This window comes from Lampetra fluviatilis, chromosome 37 (genome assembly GCF_964198595.1).
Source record: "Lampetra fluviatilis chromosome 37, kcLamFluv1.1, whole genome shotgun sequence".
In the NCBI taxonomy this organism is placed as follows: domain Eukaryota; kingdom Metazoa; phylum Chordata; class Hyperoartia; order Petromyzontiformes; family Petromyzontidae; genus Lampetra; species Lampetra fluviatilis.
In genome coordinates this window covers 2,290,822-2,313,118 of record NC_136311.1, presented here as the reverse complement: position 1 = coordinate 2,313,118, position 22,297 = coordinate 2,290,822, and the positions used below count along the sequence as shown (strand labels likewise).

At 51.5% G+C, this 22,297-nt stretch overlaps 1 protein-coding gene across 4 annotated transcripts in view; it reads right to left on the bottom strand.

The window, feature by feature from the left end:
• Window positions 1–1,809: 1,809 nt before the first annotated feature.
• The window catches only part of LOC144945214 (calcium-binding protein 1-like), a 37,922-nt gene continuing 17,434 nt past the window's right edge, over window positions 1,810–22,297 (bottom strand). For all 4 annotated transcript variants that reach the window (XM_078873534.1, XM_078873536.1, XM_078873537.1 and 1 more), the window contains exons 6-7: window positions 13,653–13,800; window positions 1,810–4,669 (exon numbers count right to left, since the gene is read on the bottom strand). In XM_078873534.1, the coding sequence (XP_078729660.1) occupies window positions 4,644–4,669; window positions 13,653–13,800 (174 nt within the window). In that variant the 3' untranslated portion in view covers window positions 1,810–4,643. The remainder of the gene's footprint in view (window positions 4,670–13,652; window positions 13,801–22,297) is intronic.

The window sequence follows — 22,297 nt, the reverse complement described above, 5'->3', positions numbered from 1 at the left end:
AAGTCTGTTGATGTTCAACAGCTTGCCATCCATTCCGTAGCCCAGCTTCTCAAAATTTGCCGGCAGTTAGCTCTGGCATTGCGCCAAGGAATATTGAGGAGTGTTGGGACTGCTGGATGGCATCGCTAACAAAGCACTCGGGAGTTCAACAGGCCAGGGTAAACAAAAATCACTCCTTTGAGGATGAGTGAAATGAGCACCATTTTGCGAGAGTAAGTCACAGAGAGGGGTGACGCAGCAATGCAAATTGAGTCCAGTAATATCACAAGAGCAGATCGTGTTTCTCAGAAGAGCTAATGAGTTGCAAAGTGTCAGCTTCCATTCGTGTCTATTTAGTATTTATTTCATATTTTATTTTTAACTTAGATTACCCCATGATTGCGCCCACTGATGCAAAGCTCTCTGTGAAACGTATTACAACGAACCACATTTATTTGCATCGACGTAAACTCGCCTCTAATCCACAAAGCCGACCATCTCTCTACCCCCGCTCGCCTCCCCTCTACAGAAGGGTCACGACCCAAAACGTCTGCTATTGTACCACACTGTTACGAGGCAGTGGTAACGTCCAACGTTGCGCGGTTTTAATTTGTTCTGGCCGCACCGCGGCTGGACAAGCCACCTTTGCACACGCGAGGCGTCCCATCCCCAGGGGTTTGTTAGGTGGGATGTTTTAATGAATGAAACGAAATTTCCGTTTTAATTTCCTGTTGTAAGCCAGCACTCATCAGCATCGCAGCTTCCCCCTCCCCTTGTTCCCTGCGAGCTCAATTCCCTGCTGGTGTGTTCCCGTGAGCGTCTCGCACGAGTCATCCCGTGAGCGTCTCTACCCACCTGTTCACGTGTTTCGAATGCTCATTCCAAGGCCGCAATTATAATATATATTCAAATATGTTCAAAATGTCCCCCCCCCCAATATATTGCTATAAACAATATTTAAAATAAAACATTTATATGCTATTTAAATAAAAACATAGATTTCTGTTTATATGATTGTGGTTGTGGTTTTACTTTATAAATCCCTAATCTCTGTCATTACATAAAATGTAACAAGAAAAGGTTCTCCCACCTGATGATGATTGCTTGTGTTGCGATCGAAACGTGATTTATTTTATTTAATACCGACGTGACTTTACCGAAAGAACCAAAGAGTATGGATTCCTGCAGTCACGAAAGCTTCAAATCAAGATAGAGCAATGTAATACAATACACTATTTGACATTATTGTAACAAAAATTTAATTAAAAGTCCATCCCATGTGTGAGTGAATTTTTTAATATTTTAGGCAGGAAATCTGTTTTAAAATTTAGATATTTTTTTCTGGGGGGGGGGCTAGACTCCCTGGAAGATTTGGTCCCCCCAATGTTGGTTTATAATTGCACGCACGCGCGCGTGGCCACTTAAAGTCGCCTTCGCTGCTGGCTGAAGTCCCCCAGCACCTGCGGGCATTTAGTCGAGCACGCCGTCCCGCTGGTCAGTACGTGTCAGGCGTATAACTGTGGCACCGTAGTACAGTACAACAGTTGCTTCTAACTCGCAATGCCCTCACCTGCCTGCGACCTGTGGCACCTGCGTGTCGAGCAAGGTGGCCGCCCGTCCCGTGCACTCCCCAGGGCTCAACGCTGATTGGCTTCCGAGATCCGGGCGCCTTCCACGTGGGTTTCGTCAAAGGCGGACGGCAGTTTCACTCGAATTAAAGACGCGAGCTGGAAACCCGCACACGCCGCTCCACTGCTGGATGGGGACGATTATCTGACCGAGCCTCGACGTTCTTTGTTCATTCGTTCAAAAATGACGCTCGCACCGGGCCCTGTTAATCCGAGGCTTTATTACGGGGTAGGTGGTGATGGAATGGTGTCACACGGAGTTTCAAAGTGCTGGCAACACGCACACACACGGTGGTCAGCGCCACTCCCGTCGCGTTTGATGTCGTCAACCCTCCAGCGGGCGCCGTGGATGTTGTTCGTCCCACGGGGGTGAGATTGCACCGCCTGCCTACCCAACGACGACGTGCGCCGACTCCCAAAAGAGAGAGAGAGAACGTCTCCCCTAAAAGCAGCAGGGAGAGGCGACGCCGAAGAAAACCGCGAACAGCGATTTAAGCAAAGGGGTCAATTCGTTGCACGTGCGCGGATTCTTTTAACGCTTTCCAACGTTTTACTTTGGGGGGAGGGAGGAGGGGAGGGGAGGTTATTTAATGGGCGGCGATGATGACGCCGTTTTGCCTAAAAACGTCGACGGGGAGCGGACGAGTGCGTGGCGTGACGTCATCGCGATGTGTCACGTGAACGGAACGTGCACATTGGTTATACTACTTCGGCACCACCGGTTGTGTGTTGGAGAGCAAAACCACAACATTTACAATCGACGGATCGATGTCTCGCTGGTGGTTACAATCAGCAGCATCAGGCGTTTGCCAGAAGTAATACATTGGGCACGTTCTGATCACGTGACAAACCTTAATGGATTTAAAGCTTTCGTGACTGCAGGGATTCATATTCGTGGTTCTTTCGGTAAAGTCACGTAGAAGGGAAATAATAAAATAATATAAATATAAAATTATCACGATGTTTCGATTGCAGCAAGTAAACATCGTCAGGTCTGAAAGCCGCAGCAAGAACATTTGAAAAAAATTCTCACGTTAGAATTTCATTGTTTTCTTTTTATTATTTTATTATTTCCCTTCTACGTGACTTTACCGAAAGAACCAATAATAGAAACCTTCATGGCTTTCTTGCGTGGATGTGTGTGTACAACAGTTACATTTACGCGATATCTAACCCAAAAAGTTAATACTATTGGTTGCGAAAGCCGCCTTTTTGTTAAAGTTATTTGACCACATTTCACCACGGTGGTCAAGTGTGGGTCAATGTATTTAAGGGGCTTGACGCGGGAGCATTGAAGTGCAGTACAACAATGGATTTTGCTGCACGGGCCTCTGCTGTTGACAACGTAGCCCCACAGCAGCAGCAGCAGCTTGACAACCCTGTTGCTTCACAGAACAACTCGGGAGTTGCCACCTGTCCCGGTTTTCCCAGGAGGCAGCTGCTCCCATTCTGGCAAATCTTGTCAATCTCCCTGTAACCTTACAAGTCCCTGTGTTTATTTATTCACTGGAATAACAACAATGATAATAATGCACCAATTAATCGATGAGTTCACACACAGCGCTCCCATTTTCTGATATCGTGAGAGATTCCTCTTTACCATGATGTGTCCCGACATGTTTTTGTTATCTCGGAGGTCGCGACTCTAACGGTGGGGTCACTATGGGGATGACACGAGTGATGGATCTGGACCGATGCGGGCAGTGTGCGTGCAATAACAACGGCTCTGGCGAAAAAGTACAAACTCCCCAACTGATGAAGGAAGCTTGTGTTGCGCCCGAAACGTCGTGATTTAATTTAGTTTTCACTTTTTTTATTTTATTTTTATTTTCACCCACGTGACTTTACCGAAAGAACCAAAGAGTATGGACCCTTGCAGTCACGAAAACTTCAAATCTAGAATTAAGTACAAACTCCTCCGTTTCCTCCTGTTGCTACAGCAGGGCAGCTGCGTTCCGGTACCGGTGGCTGCCATGTTTCTGGTTCACGCCCCGGTGGGTTCACAAAGTCTGTCCCAATGTCCCCGCAAAAACTCCGGATTTTGTGGGGGGCCTCTGCTCTCCTGGCCTGGTGTTCAACTCATGCCAACAGGAAACGGCACGGCCTGACGGAAGGAGGGGGGTTGTCGGCTCGTCACCATGTCCTGGATGACCTCCCAGAAATCTGGCAGCTTTACTTAACAGGGGACTAACAGAACTAGCTCCAAAGCATATGTGTGTGTGTTATAGATATAAAGATACATCAGGCAAGGGCCTTCGCTTTTGCAAGGAACGAACACACGTGCGCGCGCGCACACACAAGGACGTTAAGGACGAACGGAATTTGCATTGCACGGTGCGTCACGTTATCTGGTCTGGTCTTCATTGCTGCGGCTTGCACGGAAAGAGTCGCTCAAACGCACCGTGTGTCGAGCAGCTCTATACGAGGGGTGGTGGTGGAGGTGGTGAGTACATTTGGATACAGGATGGGGATTGACAACTCGTGGTTAAACTCGCGAGGAGACGCTTAGCCCACGGGCGAGAGCAGAAACTGGTACCACCTAATGTAGCAACACCTCAGCACTCCCCATGTATGTCGAGAGCTAATGAGAGTGGACTACTTGAGCACCCAGTCGATTGACGCTATCGAAGGTGGTAACGCTGACTAAAGTCATCGGCTCCGGGCTCCCTCCCAACCTCCCCTCGGTGTTTCCGTCGCCGCTCTCGCGAGAGTCGCCCGCGTGCCATTTGGGCGCCATGCGCGACGTCTCCGCTCCACGTGCTGGGAGCCTCCTTCCCAGCAGGAGAAGCTTTTCCCGGCACGTGCAGCAAAACGTCGGACATGGCGCTCCGAACAACGGGCACGCGGGAACAACACGAAACATGCGCGCCGGAGAGGCGCCACGTTTCAATGTGGGAGGGAAGCGCAGGTCGGGGAGAGGGTGACCGGGTCCGGGCGCTGGGTGGTGGGGTCGGGGGGGAGGTACGATGTGTGGGATGAGTGGCGGCGTCGTCGAGCGACTCGCGGCTCCGCTCGCCCGCGGGACGGTCCCGCCCATCAGCGCGACATCATCTTCACGAACTCTGCGGGAGCGATGGGAGAGGGGTTACGAGGGCAAGGAGGTAGGAAGGGTGAGGAGGTAGGAGGGAAGAGGAAGATACTGGGATCAGATGCGGATCTTGCGATTCGTTTCACGCACTGGAGCTTCTTTGAGAGCTCCCACTGCATGGAACGAAACGTCGGGCACCCTGCTAAAAAAACTCCGTACAACGCCTGAAAACATTCTGGGCACAACCACGGCAACCCGGGCAGTCATAGCGACGTGTGAAGCTGCTAGTGGGTGACACGTGCTTTTTAGATGTGTTTCGTTTTGGTGGTGAAAGTAATATAGTATTCGTAGTCGATGATGCTGGCAGTGTGTGGTATTGGTAGTGGGTGATGGTGGCAGAGTGTGGTATTGGTAGTGGGTGATGGTGGCAGTGTGTGGTATTGGTAGTGGGTGATGGTGGCAGTGTGTGGTATTGGTAGTGGGTGATGCTGGCAGTGTGTGGTATTGGTAGTGGGTGATGCTGGCAGTGTGTGGTATTGGTAGTGGTGATGGTGGCAGTGTGTGGTATTGGTAGTGGGTGATGGTGGCAGTGTGTGGTATTGGTAGTGGGTGATGCTGGCAGTGTGTGGTATTGGTAGTGGGTGATGCTGGCAGTGTGTGGTATTGGTAGTGGTGATGGTGGCAGTGTGTGGTATTGGTAGTGGTGATGGTGGCAGTGTGTGGTATTGGTAGTGGGTGACGGTGGCAGTGTGTGGTATTGGTAGTGGTGATGCTGGCAGTGTGTGGTATTGGTAGTGGGTGATGCTGGCAGTGTGTGGTATTGGTAGTGGGTGATGCTGGCAGTGTGTGGTATTGGTAGTGGGTGATGGTGGCAGTGTGTGGTATTGGTAGTGGGTGATGCTGGCAGTGTGTGGTATTGGTAGTGGGTGATGGTGGCAGTGTGTGGTATTGGTAGTGGGTGACGGTGGCAGTGTGTGGTATTGGTAGTGGGTGATGGTGGCAGTGTGTGGTATTGGTAGTGGTGATGGTGGCAGTGTGTGGTATTGGTAGTGGTGATGGTGGCAGTGTGTGGTATTGGTAGTGGTGATGGTGGCAGTGTGTGGTATTGGTAGTTGATGACGCTGGCAGTGTGTGGTATTGGTAGTGGGTGATGGTGGCAGTGTGTGGTATTGGTAGTGGTGATGGTGGCAGTGTGTGGTATTGGTAGTGGTGATGGTGGCAGTGTGTGGTATTGGTAGTGGGTGATGCTGGCAGTGTGTGGTATTGGTAGTGGTGATGGTGGCAGTGTGTGGTATTGGTAGTGGTGATGGTGGCAGTGTGTGGTATTGGTAGTGGGTGATGCTGGCAGTGTGTGGTATTGGTAGTGGGTGATGGTGGCAGTGTGTGGTATTGGTAGTGGTGATGGTGGCAGTGTGTGGTATTGGTAGTGGGTGATGCTGGCAGTGTGTGGTATTGGTAGTGGGTGATGGTGGCAGTGTGTGGTATTGGTAGTGATGATGGTGGCAGTGTGTGGTATTGGTAGTGGTGATGGTGGCAGTGTGTGGTATTGGTAGTGGGTGATGCTGGCAGTGTGTGGTATTGGTAGTGGGTGATGCTGGCAGTGTGTGGTATTGGTAGTGGGTGATGGTGGCAGTGTGTGGTATTGGTAGTGATGATGGTGGCAGTGTGTGGTATTGGTAGTGGTGATGTTGGCAGTGTGTGGTATTGGTAGTGGTGATGGTGGCAGTGTGTGGTATTGGTAGTGGGTGATGGTGGCAGTGTGTGGTATTGGTAGTGGTGATGGTGGCAGTGTGTGGTATTGGTAGTGGTGATGGTGGCAGTGTGTGGTATTGGTAGTGGGTGATGGTGGCAGTGTGTGGTATTGGTAGTGGTGATGTTGGCAGTGTGTGGTATTGGTAGTGGGTGATGGTGTCAGTGTGTGGTATTGGTAGTGGGTGATGGTGGCAGTGTGTGGTATTGGTAGTGGTGATGTTGGCAGTGTGTGGTATTGGTAGTGGGTGATGGTGGCAGTGTGTGGTATTGGTAGTGGTGATGTTGGCAGTGTGTGGTATTGGTAGTGGGTGATGGTGGCAGTGTGTGGTATTGGTAGTGGTGATGTTGGCAGTGTGTGGTATTGGTAGTGGGTGATGCTGGCAGTGTGTGGTATTGGTAGTGGTGACGGTGGCAGTGTGTGGTATTGGTAGTGGTGATGGTGGCAGTGTGTGGTATTGGTAGTGGTGATGGTGACAGTGTGTGGTATTGGTAGTGGGTGATGGTGTCAGTGTGTGGTATTGGTAGTGGTGATGGTGGCAGTGTGTGGTATTGGTAGTGGGTGATGCTGGCAGTCTGTGGTATTGGTAGTGGGTGATGCTGGCAGTCTGTGGTATTGGTAGTGGGTGATGGTGGCAGTGTGTGGTATTGGTAGTGGTGATGGTGGCAGTGTGTGGTATTGGTAGTGGTGATGGTGGCAGTGTGTGGTATTGGTAGTGGGTGATGGTGGCAGTGTGTGGTATTGGTAGTGGTGATGGTGGCAGTGTGTGGTATTGGTAGTGGGTGATGGTGGCAGTGTGTGGTATTGGTAGTGGTGATGGTGGCAGTGTGTGGTATTGGTAGTGGTGATGGTGGCAGTGTGTGGTTTTGGTAGTGGTGATGGTGGCAGTGTGTGGTATTGGTAGTGGTGATGGTGGCAGTGTGTGGTATTGGTAGTGGTGATGGTGGCAGTGTGTGGTATTGGTAGTGGTGATGGTGGCAGTGTGTGGTATTGGTAGTGGTGATGGTGGCAGTGTGTGGTATTGGTAGTGGGTGATGGTGGCAGTGTGTGGTATTGGTAGTGGTGATGGTGGCAGTGTGTGGTATTGGTAGTGGTGATGGTGGCAGTGTGTGGTATTGGTAGTGGGTGATGGTGGCAGTGTGTGGTATTGGTAGTGGGTGACACTGGCAGTGTGTGGTATTGGTAGTGGGTGATGGTGGCAGTGCGTGGTATTGGTAGTGGGTGATGGTGGCAGTGTGTGGTATTGGTAGTGGGTGATGGTGGCAGTGTGTGGTATTGGTAGTGGTGATGGTGGCAGTGTGTGGTATTGGTAGTGGGTGATGGTGGCAGTGTGTGGTATTGGTAGTGGGTGATGCTGGCAGTGTGTGGTATTGGTAGTGGGTGATGGTGGCAGTGTGTGGTATTGGTAGTGGTGATGGTGGCAGTGTGTGGTATTGGTAGTGAGTGATGGTGGCAGTGTGTGGTATTGGTAGTGGTGATGGTGGCAGTGTGTGGTATTGGTAGTGGGTGATGCTGGCAGTGTGTGGTATTGGTAGTGGGTGATGGTGGCAGTGTGTGGTATTGGTAGTGGTGATGGTGGCAGTGTGTGGTATTGGTAGTGGTGATGGTGGCAGTGTGTGGTATTGGTAGTGGTGATGGTGGCAGTGTGTGGTATTGGTAGTGGGTGATGGTGGCAGTGTGTGGTATTGGTAGTGGTGATGGTGGCAGTTTGTGGTATTGGTAGTGGGTGATGCTGGCAGTGTGTGGTATTGGTAGTGGGTGATGGTGGCAGTGTGTGGTATTGGTAGTGGTGATGGTGGCAGTGTGTGGTATTGGTAGTGGGTGATGGTGGCAGTGTGTGGTATTGGTAGTGGTGATGGTGGCAGTGTGTGGTATTGGTAGTGGGTGATGGTGGCAGTGTGTGGTATTGGTAGTGGGTGATGGTGGCAGTGTGTGGTATTGGTAGTTGATGACGCTGGCAGTGTGTGGTATTGGTAGTGGTGATGGTGGCAGTGTGTGGTATTGGTAGTGGTGATGGTGGCAGTGTGTGGTATTGGCAGTGGGTGATGGTGGCAGTGTGTGGTATTGGTAGTGGGTGATGGTGGCAGTGTGTGGTATTGGTAGTGGGTGATGGTGGCAGTGTGTGGTATTGGTAGTGGGTGATGCTGGCAGTGTGTGGTATTGGTAGTGGTGATGGTGGCAGTGTGTGGTATTGGTAGTGGGTGATGGTGGCAGTGTGTGGTATTGGTAGTGGGTGATGCTGGCAGTGTGTGGTATTGGTAGTGGTGATGGTGGCAGTGTGTGGTATTGGTAGTGGTGATGTTCGCAGTGTGTGGTATTGGTAGTGGTGATGGTGGCAGTGTGTGGTATTGGTAGTGGGTGATGGTGGCAGTGTGTGGTATTGGTAGTGGTGATGGTGGCAGTGTGTGGTATTGGTAGTGGGTGATGCTGGCAGTGTGTGGTATTGGTAGTGGTGATGGTGGCAGTGTGTGGTATTGGTAGTGGTGATGGTGGCAGTGTGTGGTATTGGTAGTGGTGATGTTGGCAGTGTGTGGTATTGGTAGTGGGTGATGCTGGCAGTGTGTGGTATTGGTAGTGGTGATGGTGGCAGTGTGTGGTATTGGTAGTGGGTGATGGTGGCAGTGTGTGGTATTGGTAGTGGTGATGGTGGCAGTGTGTGGTATTGGTAGTGGGTGATGCTGGCAGTGTGTGGTATTGGTAGTGGGTGATGCTGGCAGTGTGTGGTATTGGTAGTGGTGATGGTGGCAGTGTGTGGTATTGGTAGTGGGTGATGCTGGCAGTGTGTGGTATTGGTAGTGGGTGATGTTGGCAGTGTGTGGTAATGGTAGTGGTGATGTTGGCAGTGTGTGGTATTGGTAGTGGGTGATGGTGGCAGTGTGTGGTATTGGTAGTGGTGATGGTGGCAGTGTGTGGTATTGGTAGTGGTGATGGTGGCAGTGTGTGGTATTGGTAGTGGTGATGGTGGCAGTGTGTGGTATTGGTAGTGGTGATGGTGGCAGTGTGTGGTATTGGTAGTGGTGATGGTGGCAGTGTGTGGTATTGGCAGTGGGTGATGGTGGCAGTGTGTGGTATTGGTAGTGGTGATGGTGGCAGTGTGTGGTATTGGTAGTGGGTGATGGTGGCAGTGTGTGGTATTGGTAGTGGGTGATGCTGGCAGTGTGTGGTATTGGTAGTGGTGATGGTGGCAGTGTGTGGTATTGGTAGTGGGTGATGGTGGCAGTGTGTGGTATTGGTAGTGGTGATGGTGGCAGTGTGTGGTATTGGTAGTGGGTGATGCTGGCAGTGTGTGGTATTGGTAGTGGTGATGGTGGCAGTGTGTGGTATTGGTAGTGGGTGATGGTGGCAGTGTGTGGTATTGGTAGTGGTGATGGTGGCAGTGTGTGGTATTGGTAGTGGTGATGGTGGCAGTGTGTGGTATTGGTAGTGGTGATGGTGGCAGTGTGTGGTATTGGTAGTGGTGATGGTGGCAGTGTGTGGTATTGGTAGTGGTGATGGTGGCAGTGTGTGGTATTGGCAGTGGGTGATGGTGGCAGTGTGTGGTATTGGTAGTGGTGATGGTGGCAGTGTGTGGTATTGGTAGTGGGTGATGGTGGCAGTGTGTGGTATTGGTAGTGGGTGATGTTGGCAGTGTGTGGTATTGGCAGTGGGTGATGGTGGCAGTGTGTGGTATTGGTAGTGGGTGATGTTGGCAGTGTGTGATATTGGTAGTGGTGATGGTGGCAGTGTGTGGTATTGGCAGTGGGTGATGGTGGCAGTGTGTGGTATTGGTAGTGGTGATGGTGGCAGTGTGTGGTATTGGTAGTGGGTGATGGTGGCAGTGTGTGGTATTGGTAGTGGGTGATGTTGGCAGTGTGTGATATTGGTAGTGGTGATGGTGGCAGTGCGTGGTATTGGTAGTGGGTGATGGTGGCAGTGTGTGGTATTGGTAGTGGGTGATGCTGGCAGTGTGTGGTATTGGCAGTGGGTGATGGTGGCAGTGTGTGGTATTGGTAGTGGTGATGGTGGCAGTGCGTGGTATTGGTAGTGGGTGATGCTGGCAGTGTGTGGTATTGGCAGTGGGTGATGCTGGCAGTGTGTGGTATTGGCAGTGGGTGATGGTGGCAGTGTGTGGTATTGGTAGTGGTGATGGTGGCAGTGTGTGGTATTGGTAGTGGGTGATGGTGACAGTGTGTGGTATTGGTAGTGGTGATGGTGGCAGTGTGTGGTATTGGTAGTGGTGACGGTGGCAGTGTGTGGTATTGGTAGTGGTGATGGTGGCAGTGTGTGGTATTGGCAGTGGGTGATGGTGGCAGTGTGTGGTATTGGTAGTGGGTGATGCTGGCAGTGTGTGGTATTGGCAGTGGGTGATGCTGGCAGTGTGTGGTATTGGCAGTGGGTGATGGTGGCAGTGTGTGGTATTGGTAGTGGTGATGGTGGCAGTGTGTGGTATTGGTAGTGGGTGATGGTGACAGTGTGTGGTATTGGTAGTGGTGATGGTGGCAGTGTGTGGTATTGGCAGTGGGTGATGGTGGCAGTGTGTGGTATTGGTAGTGGTGATGGTGGCAGTGTGTGGTATTGGTAGTGGTGACGGTGGCAGTGTGTGGTATTGGTAGTGGTGATGGTGGCAGTGTGTGGTATTGGCAGTGGGTGATGGTGGCAGTGTGTGGTATTGGTAGTGGGTGATGCTGGCAGTGTGTGGTATTGGTAGTGGTGATGGTGGCAGTGTGTGGTATTGGTAGTGGGTGATGTTGGCAGTGTGTGATATTGGTAGTGGTGATGGTGGCAGTGTGTGGTATTGGTAGTGGTGATGGTGGCAGTGTGTGGTATTGGTAGTGGGTGATGTTGGCAGTGTGTGGTATTGGCAGTGGGTGATGGTGGCAGTGTGTGGTATTGGTAGTGGTGATGGTGGCAGTGTGTGGTATTGGTAGTGGTGATGTTGGCAGTGTGTGGTATTGGTAGTGGTGATGGTGGCAGTGTGTGGTATTGGCAGTGGGTGATGGTGGCAGTGTGTGGTATTGGTATTGGTGATGGTGGCAGTGTGTGGTATTGGTAGTGGGTGATGTTGGCAGTGTGTGATATTGGTAGTGGTGATGGTGGCAGTGTGTGGTGTTGGTAGTGGGTGATGGTGGCAGTGTGTGGTATTGGTAGTGGGTGATGCTGGCAGTGTGTGGTATTGGTAGTGGGTGATGCTGGCAGTGTGTGGTATTGGTAGTGGGTGATGGTGGCAGTGTGTGGTATTGGCAGTGGGTGATGGTGGCAGTGTGTGGTATTGGTAGTGGGTGATGTTGGCAGTGTGTGGTATTGGCAGTGGGTGATGGTGGCACTGTGTGGTATTGGTAGTGGTGATGGTGGCAGTGTGTGGTATTGGTAGTGGGTGATGTTGGCAGTGTGTGATATTGGTAGTGGTGATGTTGGCAGTGTGTGGTATTGGTAGTGGGTGATGGTGGCAGTGTGTGGTATTGGTAGTGGTGATGGTGGCAGTGTGTGGTATTGGCAGTGGGTGATGGTGGCAGTGTGTGGTATTGGCAGTGGGTGATGTTGGCAGTGTGTGGTATTGGTAGTGGGTGATGGTGGCAGTGTGTGGTATTGGTAGTGGTGATGGTGGCAGTGTGTGGTATTGGTAGTGGTGATGGTGGCAGTGTGTGGTATTGGCAGTGGGTGATGGTGGCTGTGTGTGGTATTGGTAGTGGGTGACACTGGCTGTGTGTGGTATTGGTAGTGGGTGATGGTGGCAGTGTGTGGTATTGGTAGTGGTGATGGTGGCAGTGTGTGGTATTGGTAGTGGGTGATGGTGGCAGTGTGTGGTATTGGTAGTGGGTGATGTTGGCAGTGTGTGGTATTGGTAGTGGGTGACACTGGCTGTGTGTGGTATTGGTAGTGGGTGATGTTGGCAGTGTGTGGTATTGGCAGTGGGTGATGGTGGCACTGTGTGGTATTGGTAGTGGTGATGGTGGCAGTGTGTGGTATTGGTAGTGGGTGATGTTGGCAGTGTGTGATATTGGTAGTGGTGATGGTGGCAGTGTGTGGTATTGGTAGTGGGTGATGGTGGCAGTGTGTGGTATTGGTAGTGGGTGATGTTGTCAGTGTGTGGTATTGGCAGTGGGTGATGGTGGCACTGTGTGGTATTGGTAGTGGTGATGGTGGCAGTGTGTGGTATTGGTAGTGGGTGATGTTGGCAGTGTGTGATATTGGTAGTGGTGATGGTGGCAGTGTGTGGTATTGGTAGTGGGTGATGCTGGCAGTGTGTGGTATTGGCAGTGGGTGATGGTGGCAGTGTGTGGTATTGGTAGTGGTGATGGTGGCAGTGTGTGGTATTCGTAGTGGTGATGGTGGCAGTGTGTGGTATTGGTAGTGGGTGATGGTGGCAGTGTGTGGTATTGGTAGTGGGTGATGGTGGCAGTGTGTGGTATTGGTAGTGGGTGATGCTGGCAGTGTGTGGTATTGGTAGTGGGTGATGCTGGCAGTGTGTGGTATTGGTAGTGGGTGATGGTGGCAGTGTGTGGTATTGGTAGTGGGTGATGTTGGCAGTGTGTGGTATTGGTAGTGGTGATGGTGGCAGTGTGTGGTATTGGTAGTGGGTGATGGTGGCAGTGTGTGGTATTGGTAGTGGGTGATGTTGGCAGTGTGTGGTATTGGTAGTGGGTGATGGTGGCAGTGTGTGGTATTGGTAGTGGTGATGGTGGCAGTGTGTGGTATTGGCAGTGGGTGATGGTGGCAGTGTGTGGTATTGGTAGTGGTGATGGTGGCAGTGTGTGGTATTGGTAGTGGGTGATGGTGGCAGTGTGTGGTATTGGTAGTGGTGATGGTGGCAGTGTGTGGTATTGGTAGTGGTGATGGTGGCAGTGTGTGGTATTGGTAGTGGGTGACACTGGCTGTGTGTGGTATTGGTAGTGGGTGATGGTGGCAGTGTGTGGTATTGGCAGTGGGTGATGGTGGCAGTGTGTGGTATTGGTAGTGGTGATGGTGGCAGTGTGTGGTATTGGTAGTGATGATGGTGGCAGTGTGTGGTATTGGCAGTGGGTGACACTGGCTGTGTGGTATTGGTAGTGGTGATGTTGGCAGTGTGTGGTATTGGTAGTGATGATGGTGGCAGTGTGTGGTATTGGCAGTGGGTGACACTGGCTGTGTGGTATTGGTAGTGGTGATGGTGGCAGTGTGTGGTATTGGCAGTGGGTGACACTGGCTGTGTGGTATTGGTAGTGATGATGGTGGCAGTGTGTGGTATTGGCAGTGCGTGACACTGGCTGTGTGGTATTGGCAGTGGGTGATGTCCGCTCGCCGCCTCTACCCTCGAAGTCGACGTGTCCGTCTCCGTTGGTGTCCACGTCGCGCACGATCTCGTCGATCTCCCGGGCCGACACCTGCTCCCCCATCAGCTGCGCCACAGCCTCACGCAGTTCCGCTGAGCTGATCCTGCCGTCCCCGTTCGTGTCAAACTGCGGACGCGCCGCACAAAGGCAGGAAAGGTGGGCAGTAGTGGGAACTTCAGCGAAAGCCATCGTACCGTACTGTTCCTGCTTCTTTGCTGTACGTATGTACAGTCTGCTCTGCTATAACCCATGTTTTCATAACGCCAATTTTATAACGTGGATGGGAATTGGATATAATGCCATCGAGTGAATAGAACTACGTTGCGTGAGTAGGAATAAGCGGTTGTACAGCTGCTTCGGCGTAGCATCACACAAGGCGGGATGCTGCTGGATGCTTCTAGATGCTACCCACGTGCCTCCGTGTTTGTTCGGCCTGCGTATGCATCTCACACATTATCGCGGACTGTGATTTACCCTACAATGATTATTATTATAACGCTATTTTTCATAATGCAGCGTTCTTCAGGAACACACCTACCACGTTATAGGAAAACAGAATGTACGGTCATAATATAAGTTTTTTTGCGTTAGATCGGGTAAATATAAATGTGTCGTTAAACCCGCCACCACCCTACACAGCCAATTAGTAAGGTTTGTCACGTAAACAGAACATGCCAATTCGTTACTGGTACAGCACACTGGTGTGTTGGAGAGCAAATCCACAACATATCCACAACATTTGCAATGGATGTTCTCTCCAACACACCGGTGTGCTGTACTAGTACTGAATTGGCGTATTCTGTCTACGTGACAACCCTTACTAATTGGCTGTGTCGGGTGATGACGGGTTAAACGACACATTTATATTTACGTGATCTAACCCCAAAAAAAAACTCTATTATGGATGATATTGGTTGCGAAAGCCTACGTGTACGTTGAACTTCTTTCGCACTCTACGTAGCCAACCGTGCTGACCGGACGTGCTGATGGACCCTCACTGATGTCCGGTCCCCTTCCATATAATCTCGAGGTGTAACGCTGCGCCGCCACGCGGCGTTCACTCGCTATCGAAGAGGGAGGGCGACCTGGAGGCGCCAGGAGATGGAACCGCAGAGCGGAGAGAGGCAGCGGCCACACTGTCAGCCAGCACGACCAACAATTGCCCAAGCTCTTTGATCCTCTATACCCAGGGCTGGAAATGGGAAGAAATTTCTGGGGGAATTCATAAATGATTCCCCCCACTACTAGATCTGAGGAGGAGATTTGCTCCGTGTATGGTAATCTGTGTGTGTCTGTGGGTTTATAAGAGCATCTGTGTGCATCACTGTGCATGTCTGTTGGTCTTTTAGTGTGTTTGTGGGTCTCTGAGTGTGTCGGTGGGCCTCTGTGCGTGTCTGTGGGTCTCTGAGTGTGTCTGTGGGTCTCTGAGTATGTGGCTCTTTTAGTGTGTCTGTTGGTCTCATAGTGTGTCTGTGGGTCTCTGAGTGTGTCTGTGGGTCTCTGAGTATGTCGGTCTTTTAGTGTGTCTGTGGGTCTCTGAGTGTGTCTGTGGGTCTTTTAGTGTGTCTGTGGGTCTCTGAGTGTGTCTGTGGGTCTCTGAGTGTGTCTGTGGGTCTCTGAGTGTGTCTGTGGGTCTCTGAGTATGTGGGTCTTTTAGTGTGTCTGTGGGTCTCTGAGTGTGTCTGTGGGTCTCTGAGTGTGTCTGTGGGTTTCTGAGTGTGTCTGTGGGTCATTTAGTGTGTCTGTGGGTCTCTGAGTGTGTATGTGGGTCTCTGAATGTGTCTGTGGGTCTCTGAGTGTGTCTGTGGGTCTCTGAGTGTGTCTGTGGGTCTTTGAGTGTGTCTGTGGGTCTTTGAATGTGTCTGTGGGTCTCTGAGTGTGTCTGTGGGTCTTTGAATGTGTCTGTGGGTCTCTGAGTGTGTCTGTGGGTCTTTGAATGTGTCTGTGGGTCTCTGAATGTGTCTGTGGGTCTCTGAGTGTGTCTGTGGGTCTCTGAGTGTGTCTGTGGGTCTTTTAGTGTGTCTGTGGGTCTCTGAGTATGTCGGTCTTTTAGTGTGTCTGTGGGTCTTTGAGTGTGTCTGTGGGTCTCTGAGTGTGTCTGTGGGTCTCTGAGTGTGTATGTGGGTCTCTGAGTGTGTCTGTGGGTCTTTGAGTGTGTCTGTGGGTCATTTAGTGTGTCTGTGGGTCTCTGAGTGTGTATGTGGGTCTCTGAATGTGTCTGTGGGTCTCTGAGTGTGTCTGTGGGTCTCTGAGTGTGTCTGTGGGTCTCTGAGTGTGTCTGTGGGTCTCTGAGTGTGTCTGTGGGTCTTTGAGTGTGTCTGTGGGTCATTTAGTGTGTCTGTGGGTCTCTGAGTGTGTATGTGGGTCTCTGAATGTGTCTGTGGGTCTCTGAGTGTGTCTGTGGGTCTCTGAGTGTGTCTGTGGGTCTTTGAGTGTGTCTGTGGGTCATTTAGTGTGTCTGTGGGTCTCTGAGTGTGTATGTGGGTCTCTGAATGTGTCTGTGGGTCTCTGAGTGTGTCTGTGGGTCTCTGAGTGTGTCTGTGGGTCTTTGAGTGTGTCTGTGGGTCTTTTAGTGTGTCTGTGGGTCTCTGAGTATGTCGGTCTTTTAGTGTGTCTGTGGGTCTCTGAATGTGTCTGTGGGTCTCTGAGTGTGTCTGTGGGTCTCTTAGTGTGTCTGTGGGTCTCTGAGTGTGTCTGTGGGTCTCTGAGTATGTCGGTCTTTTAGTGTGTCTGTGGGTCTCTGAGTGTGTCTGTGGGTCTTTTAGTGTGTCTGTGGGTCTCTGAGTGTGTCTGTGGGTCTCTGAGTGTGTCTGTGGGTCTCTGAGTGTGTCTGTGGGTCTCTGAGTATGTGGGTCTTTTAGTGTGTCTGTGGGTCTCTGAGTGTGTCTGTGGGTCTCTGAGTGTGTCTGTGGGTCTCTGAGTATGTCGGTCTTTTAGTGTGTCTGTGGGTCTCTGAGTGTGTATGTGGGTCTCTGAATGTGTCTGTGGGTCTCTGAGTGTGTCTGTGGGTCTCTGAGTGTGTCTGTGGGTCTTTGAGTGTGTCTGTGGGTCTTTGAATGTGTCTGTGGGTCTCTGAGTGTGTCTGTGGGTCTTTGAATGTGTCTGTGGGTCTCTGAGTGTGTCTGTGGGTCTTTGAATGTGTCTGTGGGTCTCTGAATGTGTCTGTGGGTCTCTGAGTGTGTCTGTGGGTCTCTGAGTGTGTCTGTGGGTCTTTTAGTGTGTCTGTGGGTCTCTGAGTATGTCGGTCTTTTAGTGTGTCTGTGGGTCTTTGAGTGTGTCTGTGGGTCTCTGAGTGTGTCTGTGGGTCTCTGAGTGTGTATGTGGGTCTCTGAGTGTGTCTGTGGGTCTTTGAGTGTGTCTGTGGGTCATTTAGTGTGTCTGTGGGTCTCTGAGTGTGTATGTGGGTCTCTGAATGTGTCTGTGGGTCTCTGAGTGTGTCTGTGGGTCTCTGAGTGTGTCTGTGGGTCTCTGAGTGTGTCTGTGGGTCTCTGAGTGTGTCTGTGGGTCTTTGAGTGTGTCTGTGGGTCATTTAGTGTGTCTGTGGGTCTCTGAGTGTGTATGTGGGTCTCTGAATGTGTCTGTGGGTCTCTGAGTGTGTCTGTGGGTCTCTGAGTGTGTCTGTGGGTCTTTGAGTGTGTCTGTGGGTCATTTAGTGTGTCTGTGGGTCTCTGAGTGTGTATGTGGGTCTCTGAATGTGTCTGTGGGTCTCTGAGTGTGTCTGTGGGTCTCTGAGTGTGTCTGTGGGTCTTTGAGTGTGTCTGTGGGTCTTTTAGTGTGTCTGTGGGTCTCTGAGTATGTCGGTCTTTTAGTGTGTCTGTGGGTCTCTGAATGTGTCTGTGGGTCTCTGAGTGTGTCTGTGGGTCTCTGAGTGTGTCTGTGGGTCTCTGAGTGTGTCTGTGGGTCTCTGAGTATGTCGGTCTTTTAGTGTGTCTGTGGGTCTCTGAGTGTGTCTGTGGGTCTTTTAGTGTGTCTGTGGGTCTCTGAGTGTGTCTGTGGGTCTTTGAGTGTGTCTGTGGGTCTTTTAGTGTGTCTGTGGGTCTCTGAGTATGTCGGTCTTTTAGTGTGTCTGTGGGTCTCTGAATGTGTCTGTGGGTCTCTGAGTGTGTCTGTGGGTCTCTGAGTGTGTCTGTGGGTCTCTGAATGTGTCTGTGGGTCTCTGAGTGTGTCTGTGGGTCTCTGAGTGTGTCTGTGGGTCTTTTAGTGTGTCTGTGGGTCTCTGAGTATGTCGGTCTTTTAGTGTGTCTGTGGGTCTTTGAGTGTGTCTGTGGGTCTCTGAGTGTGTCTGTGGGTCTCTGAGTGTGTATGTGGGTCTCTGAGTGTGTCTGTGGGTCTTTGAGTGTGTCTGTGGGTCATTTAGTGTGTCTGTGGGTCTCTGAGTGTGTATGTGGGTCTCTGAATGTGTCTGTGGGTCTCTGAGTGTGTCTGTGGGTCTCTGAGTGTGTCTGTGGGTCTCTGAGTGTGTCTGTGGGTCTCTGAGTGTGTCTGTGGGTCTTTGAGTGTGTCTGTGGGTCATTTAGTGTGTCTGTGGGTCTCTGAGTGTGTATGTGGGTCTCTGAATGTGTCTGTGGGTCTCTGAGTGTGTCTGTGGGTCTCTGAGTGTGTCTGTGGGTCTTTGAGTGTGTCTGTGGGTCATTTAGTGTGTCTGTGGGTCTCTGAGTGTGTATGTGGGTCTCTGAATGTGTCTGTGGGTCTCTGAGTGTGTCTGTGGGTCTCTGAGTGTGTCTGTGGGTCTTTGAGTGTGTCTGTGGGTCTTTTAGTGTGTCTGTGGGTCTCTGAGTATGTCGGTCTTTTAGTGTGTCTGTGGGTCTCTGAATGTGTCTGTGGGTCTCTGAGTGTGTCTGTGGGTCTCTGAGTGTGTCTGTGGGTCTCTGAGTGTGTCTGTGGGTCTCTGAGTATGTCGGTCTTTTAGTGTGTCTGTGGGTCTCTGAGTGTGTCTGTGGGTCTTTTAGTGTGTCTGTGGGTCTCTGAGTGTGTCTGTGGGTCTCTGAGTGTGTCTGTGGGGTCTCTGAGTGTGTCTGTGGGTCTCTGAGTGTGTCTGTGGGTCTTTGAGTGTGTCTGTGGGTCATTTAGTGTGTCTGTGGGTCTCTGAGTGTGTATGTGGGTCTCTGAATGTGTCTGTGGGTCTCTGAGTGTGTCTGTGGGTCTCTGAGTATGTCGGTCTTTTAGTGTGTCTGTGGGTCTTTGAGTGTGTCTGTGGGTCTTTGAGTGTGTCTGTGGGTCTCTGAGTGTGTCTGTGGGTCTCTGAGTATGTCGGTCTTTTAGTGTGTCTGTGGGTCTCTGAGTGTGTCTGTGGGTCTCTGAGTGTGTTTGTGGGTCTCTGAGTGTGTCTGTGGGTCTCTGAGTGTGTCTGTGGGTCTCTGAGTGTGTCTGTGGGTCATTTAGTGTGTCTGTGGGTCTCTGAGTGTGTATGTGGGTCTCTGAATGTGTCTGTGGGTCGCTGAGTGTGTCTGTGTGTCTCTAAGTGTGTCTGTGGGTCTCTGAGTGTGTCTGTGGGTCTGTAATAACAGCCATAGAGGGTTCACGTGGGGATTGGCTTGCCGGTCCTGCTTGTAGCCAATAAGGGTTGAGATAGGGACCATGGCCCATGCGTCATCACGACAGGTCATCAGGAGTGATTGGCCTAGTCATTCGGGGCCCCAGCCAATGGGGAGCCGGATGAGGGGCGTGGTCCCGGGATTGACAGGGAACCATCGAGAATGGTCGAAGCTGTCCATGTACGATTGGCTGGGGGAACCACGTGACGAAGGTATTAAGAGCGAGTGGAGGGGACCGATCGAGAGCAGACTGGAACTGACGAGAGCAGGGTCACGCGCGGACGGGGGCTGGGGTTGCCACGTGCGCGGTGGGGACTTAGTGCGGGGTCTGTCCTCTCTCCGTTGTCTGCCAGCAACGGAGAGTGAGGGAGCAAGTGTATTGTGGAGTGGAAAATAAAAGGACCGATTCCGAAGCCGTCTCTGGAAGGATTATTACAGGTCTATTAGTGTGTCTGTGGGTCTCTGAATGTGTCTGTGGGTCTTTTAGTGTGTCTGTGGGTCTCTGAGTGTGTCTGTGGGTCTCTGAATGTGTCTGTGGGTCTCTGAGTGTGTCTGTGGGTCTCTGAGTGTGTCTGTAGGTCTCTGAGTGTGTCTGTGTGTCTCTAAGTGTGTCTGTGGGTCTCTGAGTGTGTCTGTGGGTCTATTAGTGTGTCTGTGGGTCTCTGAATGTGTCTGTTGGTCTCTGAGTGTGTATGTGGGTCTCTGAGTGTGTATGTGGGTCTCTGAGTGTGTATGTGGGTCTCTGAGTGTGTATGTGGGTCTCTGAGTGTGTCTGTGGGTCTCTGAGTGTGTATGTGGGTCTCTGAGTGTGTCTGTGGGTCTCTGAGTGTGTATGTGGGTCTCTGAGTGTGTCTGTGGGTCTCTGAGTGTGTCTGTGGGTCTCTGAGTGTGTCTGTGGGTCTCTGAGCGTGTCTGTGGGTCTATTAGTGTGTATGTGGGTCTCTGAGTGTGTCTGTGGGTCTCTGAGTGTGTATGTGGGTCTCTGAATGTGTATGTGGGTCTCTGAGTGTGTCTGTGGGTCTCTGAGTGTGTCTGTGGGTCTCTGAGCGTGTATGTGGGTCTCTGAGTGTGTCTGTGTGTCTCTAAGTGTGTCTGTGGGTCTCTGAGTGTGTCTGTGGGTCTATTAGTGTGTCTGTGGGTCTCTGAATGTGTCTGTTGGTCTCTGAGTGTGTATGTGGGTCTCTGAGTGTGTATGTGGGTCTCTGAGTGTGTATGTGGGTCTCTGAGTGTGTATGTGGGTCTCTGAGTGTGTCTGTGGGTCTCTGAGTGTGTATGTGGGTCTCTGAGTGTGTCTGTGGATCTCTGAGTGTGTATGTGGGTCTCTGAGTGTGTCCGTGGGTCTCTGAGTGTGTCTGTGGGTCTCTGAGTGTGTCTGTGGGTCTCTGAGCGTGTCTGTGGGTCTATTAGTGTGTATGTGGGTCTCTGAGTGTGTCTGTGGGTCTCTGAGTGTGTATGTGGGTCTCTGAATGTGTATGTGGGTCTCTGAGTGTGTCTGTGGGTCTCTGAGTGTGTCTGTGGGTCTCTGAGCATGTATGTGGGTCTATTAGTGTGTCTGTGGGTCTCTGAGTGTGTCTGTGGGTCTTTTAGTGTGTCTGTGGGTCTTTGAGTGTGTCTGTGGGTCTCTGAGTGTGTCTGTGGGTCTCTGAGCGTGTCTGTGGGTCTCTGAGCGTGTCTGTGGGTCTTTGAGTGTGTCTGTGGGTCTCTGAGTGTGTCTGTGGGTCTCTGAGTGTGTCTGTGGGTCTCTGAGCGTGTCTGTGGGTCTTTTAGTGTGTCTGTGGGTCTCGGAGTGTGTCTGTGGGTCTCTGAGTGTGTCTGTGGGTCTTTGAGTGTGTCTGTGGGTCTCTGAGTGTCTCTGTGGGTCTCTGAGTGTGTCTGTGGGTCTTTGAGTGTGTCTGTGGGTCTCTCAGTGTGTCTGTGGGTCTCTGAGTGTGTATGTGGGTCTCTGAGCGTGTCTGTGGGTCTTTTAGTGTGTCTGTGGGTCTCTGAGTGTGTCTGTGGGTCTTTTAGTGTGTCTGTGGGTCTTTGAGTGTGTCTGTGGGTCTCTGAGTGTGTCTGTGGGTCTCTGAGTGTGTCTGTGGGTCTTTTAGTGTGTCTGTGGGTCTCTGTGGAACTTCTTTGGACCTCGGTCTACCAGACAAAACCCCATCAGGTCACAGCCTCTAAAGGATGACAACCCCATCCGTCCACACTGGAAAGAGCATTTGGTACAGCTCCTGAACAGAGAATCTACCGTGACAGATGAAACCCTCCAAGCCACACTGCAACACCTCAGCGAGCCGCCAACCATTAAGTCCAATGGAGCCTGCGGTCAGGATGGCATCCCAGCTGAACTCTTCCAAGCTGGCAGTCACCCGGCTTACTTCAAGGCTCCACAAGTTGATCATCCGAATCTGGTACGAAGAAGACCTCCCCGGCGACCTCGGGGATGCCACCATAGAAACAATTTTCAAGAAGGGGGACGAGTCTTGCTGTGGAAACTACAGAGGATCTCCCTCTTGTTCATCGCAGGAAAGATCCTGGCCCACATCCTGCCGAGTCGCCCGAGTCCCGTTGCTGAGGTCCTACCAAAGACACAGTGCAGATTCCGACCATCCCGGGCCACTGAATATATTTTGCCGCCCGAAATTCAAGAAAAGTGTCGGGAGCAGCATCAAGAACCATTCTCGGCATTCATCGACCTAACCAAGGTATTTGACTCCCTCGACCGGGAAGCCCTTTGGAGTATCCTCCACCATCTTGGCTGTCCAGAGCCCATCCTGCGGCTCCTGCACGACGGTATGACCGCCACCGTGTGAGTGGGAAATCTGAAATGGATGCCTTTCAGATCCGAATGGGTGTCAGACAGGGTTGCGTGATCGCCCCTACCTTATTCACTATCTATATGGTCATGATCACCCTACTCGTCCACGGTCACCTTCCATCTGCCATCAGCATCCAGTACTGTCTGTACAGGAAGCTCTTCAATCTCGAACGTTTTCAGGCAAAGAAGAAACTGACCACCAAGGACATCCACGACCTGCAGTTTGCGGACGACTGCTGCGTGGTAGCTCACTCCATGCAGCACGTCCAGATCACCCTCGATGTATTTA